This window comes from Monopterus albus, unplaced genomic scaffold, assembly GCF_001952655.1.
Source record: "Monopterus albus unplaced genomic scaffold, M_albus_1.0 scaffold394.1, whole genome shotgun sequence".
Lineage (NCBI taxonomy): Eukaryota > Metazoa > Chordata > Actinopteri > Synbranchiformes > Synbranchidae > Monopterus > Monopterus albus.
Window position 1 is genome coordinate 605,338 of NW_018128274.1, and position 7,703 is coordinate 613,040.

Below are 7,703 nucleotides of genomic sequence, written 5' to 3' on the forward strand. Positions count from 1 at the left end.
GATGAAATTTAACAGCTGATTCAGTGAGATATACTTTAACCCTAACTCTCCACACAAGTTTGAAAGTATTTAATATGTTAAACTAGCTAAATAAGGCACAACATATATCGACCAAAATTATAAAGCAAATTACAGTTTATGGATTTTGGTACTTTTTATTAAGCAAATTTCAAAAGAAAATAAATGTTTGTGTTGTTGAATGTAAAAGATTTGCAGGAATTTAAACTCACTTGAACTTGCCAAGCCACGAATCAGCTATGATGGCTCCGAGGATGGGTGTCAGGTAGCAGAGAGCCACGAAGGTATGGTAAATGGTGGTGGCAAAGTTATCATCCCAACCCAGAAAGTACTTAAAATACAGCACCAGCACAGCTGCAGACAGCAGAGGAGGAGGAAGGAAAGATGGCAGGAGGTACAGATAAGAGGGATGGATGCAGAAAAGGGAGGAAGAACTATTCAGGCCACTTACATAAGTGAAAGCAGCAATAAAACTGTGTAAAAATACACAAGTAACGCTCCTGCATTAAAAATGAAGGTACATAGGTATGATGCAGACTCTTAAAATATTTGTATCAACTCCAAACAACTAACTCACCTCGCATGCCATAGTAGGAGAAACGCTCACAGAACTCATTGACCACAATGAAAAAAATGCTTATTGGGTAGCCCAAGATGGTAGCCTGTAAGAAGGAAGGGAAAATGCTAACAGTGACTGTGGAAGCATTTATCTGCAAGTTCTGAAAATAAAACTTACTGTGCTGTATATACAGTACAAACCCATATAATAAAGGGCTTTTATTCTTTAACCAACCACTTGAGTGCCTGGAATGCATGCCTTGATGATAATTTGGATTTTTTATGATTTTGTCAGTACAGATGGATGAGTGCATATTTATTCCTTTTTAAAATTCAGTCCTGTATAATAAAGGATGAACTTACACATCTTTTCTGTGGTGTCCTCAGATCATCATTCTTGCCTGTAGAAAAAAGTTACCATTCATTATATACTGATACCGATATTATTAAATGTCCAGTAATGTTATATGTAACCAACTGAATGATAATCACTGTGCAAAAGATGTAGTACACTGGTTAATAAATGTTTGTCCTGAAATTTAAACCTTAAGCAAGTATCTTTTGATTGTGAAAAAAAAAAAAATCCTCTAAAATTTGTAGGACTCCCAGTCACATGGCTCCCACCCAGACTGGGACTCACCTGCCATGGCTGCTGTGTGTGTGTTTCCCACTCCCTTCTCCAACTGAGTCCTTCAGCAAAAAGAAACAGAGAGACAAGTGACCCCTGTCTATATCCCTGACACAAAGACTAACCCGAGGCCAGGTTCACATCTAATCTTCCATTAAACCTTTCCTGTTACGCCCACTGATGCTGGACTGTGGATCACATGAACTGTGAACAGGGCACCACCCACCTTCCAAGTCAACATTTTTGTCAACCTCTCACCTCCTTCAGTGTGTACGTGTTTGTGTGTGAGGGAGTCTTGCCTTACAGATAAGGATGATTGGCCATATCAGCTGATAAACATGGCAGATCAGTTATTATTGTTTTGCAAACTCAGTCTAACGTGTCATTATTATTAGCCTGCAGATGCATTGTATTTGAACTCAGACTGTTGTTAAATAGATGCAATGTAGTTTCATTTTGAAGTGTAAACACAAACTGGATGAACAGATACATGTTTTCACCAACCAATTTTCAAAATCATATTTGAAGCCAGAAATGACACATATATCCTTACTCAATTTGTACAATGTCAACTAAAATTCAAACACGTATTATCAGTTGTATTTGTACATATTGGTGTCTTTCCAATATGGTATATTTTCCTACAAAATAATGCATTAAGAATGTAATTTTTGGCTAAAAAAACAAACAGAAAAATGTTAAAATAGACAAGAAGTGCAAACTGGGGCAACTTTTATATGACAAGAGTAGTGAATCTAACAATAAGAAATAAACTATATAAAACGGTTGTTTAGAGAAATATCAATCTGAAATTATGTATTTCACCAAATGAAGACTCACAAAAAGAGACAGCAGAAAACACTAGGACTCACACCAGACGCGATGTTTACCATCCCAAACTAGTGGCACAGTTGGGGTGTGCGCCCATTATCCCAGCAGGGCACAACATACTGTATGTGTGTGTGTATAAGGGAGATATGGTGGGGTGCTCTGTCAGTGATAGGTGGGATTAGCTACTGTCTTACATGACACCGAACACAGCAGGGATTTTACAAGAATCAGCATCCTGTCACTGGTGTCTCTCCTGTTTCTCTTCAGTGACTATACAGATCCATTCACTCCGACACCAACAAGTACATATAAAAAGTTATTAATTACAATTCAGGGGACCACATAAACCAGATATTCTATGACATGACATTTTAACCAATGCAATGTAAAATACCTACCTCACACCAGGATAGAAAGAATGTACAATAGTGCCTGACTCTGACACATTGTCAACAAACATCACATCATTGCCGACTAATAAACTGACAATGCAATTATATGTAATCAGCCAAGTCAAAAAATGCAATAGGCTAAATCAACAAATAATACTAGTTAAATAACTGGATTAAATTAAAATGGTCTATAGTCAGCTGGTTAACTGTTAACAGTTCATGTTCTGAGTTGGGATAAACTTTCTTGGTTATTTAATGTGGTAACTTCAGCTATGCTAACTAATCTAGTATGAGACTAGCTAATGCTAACCTAATGCCAACTGCTTAGCAGGCAGGATTTCAGCTGTCACACACAAAAGATAAACTAAACAGAGAAATACTTCACAGAGAAAATAAAAACAGGCAATGAAGATATTATTACAGATTAAATTTTTTATGTCTTAAACATATTTATATGAGCAGTAATTAAATAAAAATGTTTTCTTTATTGTAGCTAACAGATAACACAAGGCATCCACAGGACAGACAAAGAAACAAAAGGGGTAGAGTACTACCCTTTGTCTTTTATTGTACATTGCATGGTCTTTGTAATGTCTTTGGCAAGAGTGACTTTCTGTGCAGTAGGTACCCTTGGTAACAATAGAAAATATAGCACACATTGTGGTTCCCTGTGTCTTTAAACAGTTCATATAGACTCGTAAATTTCAAATGTCCAAGGCAAAAGATAAACTCTGCACAGAAAAATGCATCTGCTGAAACTGGGCCGCAGTGGAAAAGGATCAAAAAAGCCAAATGTGAAAATACTGTGCATCAGCTGAAGGACATATATATGGTTACAGCAGTGGTGTTTCTTTAAAAAAAATTCTAATAAAAACTTTTATGAAACACTATTACAAATACTGTACATAGATGGGAGCCCTACAGTCAAAAAGAGATAAGGTACAGACTTGGGTCAACTGTAAATACTGAAGTTCAGAGGTTTGTTTTAAAATAAAATGATGAGAGCTGTGTCAATTGTGTTTAATGCAGACCTTGATGACTGACTCGGGTAAGAGGGACTCAACTTGACTCAACTCGAATTATTCTTTGGTGACTCAAGGCGTAGTGACTCCACACCACGCTGGCTGAATCATTCCATGTGCTCAACCTCATCTTACATAGGAAAAACAAACTACACAGAAGAACAAATGACCCATATCTGACAATAGGTTGACAGAGTCCCTGCTGTCCAAGTCTAAAAGATGCTGAAGTCTCCATAGGAAACAAGAACAATGGGCCTGTTGATAACAGCAAGTGAGCATCGCATTTTCCAGCACATGTACAGAAATAACAGAAGAAAAGATACCAGTGAATCATGGCTGGAGGGTTGTGTTTAGGTACTCCTCATTGATTCCTCCTGTCTGGTCAATCATTAGAAGTGATCAGGGCATGAGACTGAATGATCCTTCTCAGAGTATGGTGGTTGAGCCATGAGGGATGGCACTGCTTGGTGTGCCATTGATGGTGCTGAAGATGCCCACAGAGTCAGACGGGGTGCTCCTTCTGCCATCATCCACTGGATTTATCTAGAAGAAACAGACCGTTTGAAAGATATTTTCTTTCTCCAGTTAAAAAGTGAAATGCACACATGCAGTTTCAACACAGGGACTGTAGTAAAATTATTTAGAGGGGAGAGTTTTGTCTTGTTTTTTTAAAGCAAGAGGGAACTTTTTCCTGTCCCCGTTTTGCATTTTATGCCATTCTTCTCTTGGAAAACTATAATAAAAATACATTAAAAAGATCAAATAGTCACATAAAAAAGGCATCTGTGTGCACTCTGGGCCATATACTGTAGGTGTGTTTTTTGCAGAAAACACATCCTCTTATTTAATCATTAAAATTAATTGTAAGATTTGATTCCTTTAGGCTCTAGTTGCTTTAAGCTTTAGTTTCTTCTCATACCTTTAGTTCCCTTTAGTTACTTTTCAGGTCTTCATTTTCTTTATTTTTCATAACTTTATTTTCCTTGCTTATACATATTAAAACTGTATTGATGACTGCATACTTTCACCTAGAAAAACCATTCAACCTTTAAATGATTCAGCAACTCTTCAGCTATTTAACCTCTAGAGTCCTGAGCTTTGGAAACCCAAGCTGTGCGGTCCTCATATGAGGACGCAGGGACTCTAGAGGTTAAACATGTATTCAGCTTTCTTTTACAGTTGAATTCTGGCAGTTTATGTTTTATGGTGATTTTGGAAATTTCTCTGTTAGTGTGTCACATGACCCACACTCTAGCTCTGTCCTTCAGCCTTTTCACAATTTTTCAGCTTGTTTTCTGCTCTTATTCTGCCAACCGTATGCTTTCACACACAATTTATAGATGAAAATGATAGGAAAAATTGTGAGGAATCAGAAAATGGCCTTGTTATTGCGATAGGATGAACAGTTTTTGAATTACGTGGTACATTCCAGAGAGAGTGCCGCCTCACTCTGCCATAAACGACTATAGAAAAAAACGATTCAGAAAATCTCCTCAAAACAAAAGTTAGGGCATTTGTAAATCGCCACAGCTCCTTCATTTTCTGGAATATCTTGACATAAATTATGATCAACGTGATCAACATGTTCGTTGAAAGCTCCTGCTGCTCATACTGAAGAGATTTTTTCAATAGGACATAATCTTTTTTGATTGTCAACTGTTCGAAGCCCATGTTTGACTGAAATTTCCTGCAGTGTCCTCAAACTGCTGAATCACTTAACAATGCACCTGCTACTTTTACACACACAAACAGCAACAGAATAACATGCAGACACAAGATAAAACCCATATACAATCCAAACAATACAGTGATGTACAGTAACACACAGTGGTGCAGTGACACACCGACACACACACACACACACATAGAGACACAGACATGGACACAGAAACAGACACAGAGATAGAGACAGATTGGTTTGCCGTGAAAATAAGGCCCCAAAATACACCAAATTTTCAAAATAAAAGCTTCAGATTGCAAATTGTTTAATAAAAGCCCCCAAACATGCCAGAATTTCAAAATAAAAGCCCCTGAATGCAAAATAGGCTCACAAAAACCCCAAACATATGTTAGATTTTCACAGTAAAAGCTCTTGTTTACAAATTAGCCAACATGAGGGCCCAATAATATGCCAGAATTTTAAAATATAAGCTCCAAATTGTAACTTCAGCTCATCTGGAGGCTCCAAAATGAGACGGATTTTCAAAATAAAAGCCCAGCTTGCACATTAAGATTATATTAAATCCCCAACTTATGCCAGAATTTCAAAAGAAAAGCACAATTATAAATTAAGTTCACATTAGTGCCCCAAAACATGCACGATTTTTAAAAAACTTTTAAAAATCCAAACATTTAGCTTTTTTCCCGTTCAAATGAAAATCTACTTCAGCATACTTTCAGCTATTTCAGGTATAAAAATGTACAGCTCTTCAAGGACATTCATGCTTCTCTTCAGGATTTTTTAAACCTTATACCCTTGAAATATTTAGCTTTATTTTGAAAGTTTTGAACCATTCAAATGAATGGGGAAATTCTACTTCAGCATACTTTTAGCTATTTCAGCTATCAAAATGTTCAGCTTTTCAAGGACATTCATGCTTCTATTCACAATTATTCTAACCTTGATATTTTTGAAATATTTAACTTTATTTTGAAAATCTTGCCCCTATTAAATGAATGGGAAAATTCTACTTCAGCATACTTTCAGCTGTTTCAGCTATCAAAATGTTCAGCTCTTCAAGGACATTCATGCTTCTCTTCAGGATCTTTATAATCTTCATTCCTTTGAAATATTTAGCTTTATTTTGAAAAGTTTTACCCCATTTAAATGAATAGAAAAATTCTACTTCAGCATACTTTCAGCTGTTTCAGCTATCAAAATGTTCAGCTCTTCAAGGACATTCATGCTTCTCTTCAGGATCTTTATAATCTTCATTCCTTTGAAATATTTAGCTTTATTTTGAAAAGTTTTACCCCATTTAAATGAATAGAAAAATTCTACTTCAGCATACTTTCAGCTGTTTCAGCTATCAAAATGTTCAGCTCTTCAAGGACATTCATGCTTCTCTTCAGGATTTTTCTAAACTTCATACCTTTGAAATATTTAGCTTTATTTTGAAAGTTTTGCCCCATTCAAATGAATGGGGGAAATTCTACACTCAGCATAATTTCAGCTATCAAAATGTTCAGCTCTTCAAGGACATTCATGCTTCTCTTCAGGATTTTTCTAAACTTCATACCTTTGAAATATTTAGCTTTATTTTGAAAGTTTTGCCCCATTCAAATGAATGGGGGAAATTCTACACTCAGCATAATTTCAGCTATCAAAATGTTCAGCTCTTCAAGGACATTCATGCTTCTCTTCAGGATTTTTCTAAACTTCATACCTTTGAAATATTTAGCTTTATTTTGAAAGTTTTGCCCCATTCAAATGAATGGGGGAAATTCTACACTCAGCATAATTTCAGCTATCAAAATGTTCAGCTCTTCAAGGACATTCATGCTTCTCTTCAGGATTTTTCTAAACTTCATACCTTTGAAATATTTAGCTTTATTTTGAAAGTTTTGCCCCATTCAAATGAATGGGGGAAATTCTACACTCAGCATAATTTCAGCTATCAAAATGTTCAGCTCTTCAAGGACATTCATGCTTCTCTTCAGGATTTTTCTAAACTTCATACCTTTGAAATATTTAGCTTTATTTTGAAAGTTTTGCCCCATTCAAATGAATGGGGGAAATTCTACACTCAGCATAATTTCAGCTATCAAAATGTTCAGCTCTTCAAGGACATTCATGCTTCTCTTCAGGATTTTTCTAAACTTCATACCTTTGAAATATTTAGCTTTATTTTGAAAGTTTTGCCCCATTCAAATGAATGGGGAAATTCTACTTCAGCATAATTTCAACTATCAAAATGTTCAACTCCTCAAGGACATTCATGCTTGTCTTCAGGATTTTTTCTAAACTTCATACTTTTGAAACATTTAGCTTTATTGTGAAATTTTTGCCACATTCAAATGAATGGGAAAATTGTTAGATCAGCTTGAACACAGGGGTGAGCCAGTCACAAAAATATGATGGACCCAGGTGGCTGACTTCAGTGCAAGCAGTGCTAAGTTTAATTACAGTGAAATATAACAAGGAAATGAATAATCAGGTAGAAGTGGGACCGGGTGTCAAGCTGCAGAAGTGAATACAGTCAGTGGCTGAATGATGAGAAGACCGGGCTGCGGACGCTGGGACTCCCTCCTAGG

The 7,703-nt window shown here is 36.3% G+C and overlaps 2 protein-coding genes across 2 annotated transcripts in view; both read right to left on the reverse strand.

Moving 5' to 3' along the window:
• The window catches only part of slc15a1b (solute carrier family 15 member 1b), a 13,624-nt gene extending 12,401 nt beyond the window's left edge, over nucleotides 1-1,223 (reverse strand). Inside the window, exons 1-4 of the mRNA XM_020586104.1 lie at nucleotides 1,217-1,223; nucleotides 940-977; nucleotides 596-680; nucleotides 231-372 (exon numbers count right to left, since the gene is read on the reverse strand). Coding sequence (XP_020441760.1) covers nucleotides 231-372; nucleotides 596-680; nucleotides 940-977; nucleotides 1,217-1,223 — 272 coding nt within the window. The remainder of the gene's footprint in view (nucleotides 1-230; nucleotides 373-595; nucleotides 681-939; nucleotides 978-1,216) is intronic.
• A 2,652-nt stretch (nucleotides 1,224-3,875) lies between these two features.
• LOC109951536 (dedicator of cytokinesis protein 9-like) overlaps nucleotides 3,876-7,703 on the reverse strand; it is a 56,745-nt gene continuing 52,917 nt past the window's right edge. Inside the window, 1 exon segment of the mRNA XM_020586105.1 lies at nucleotides 3,876-3,992. Within this exon segment, the coding sequence (XP_020441761.1) occupies nucleotides 3,876-3,992 (117 nt within the window).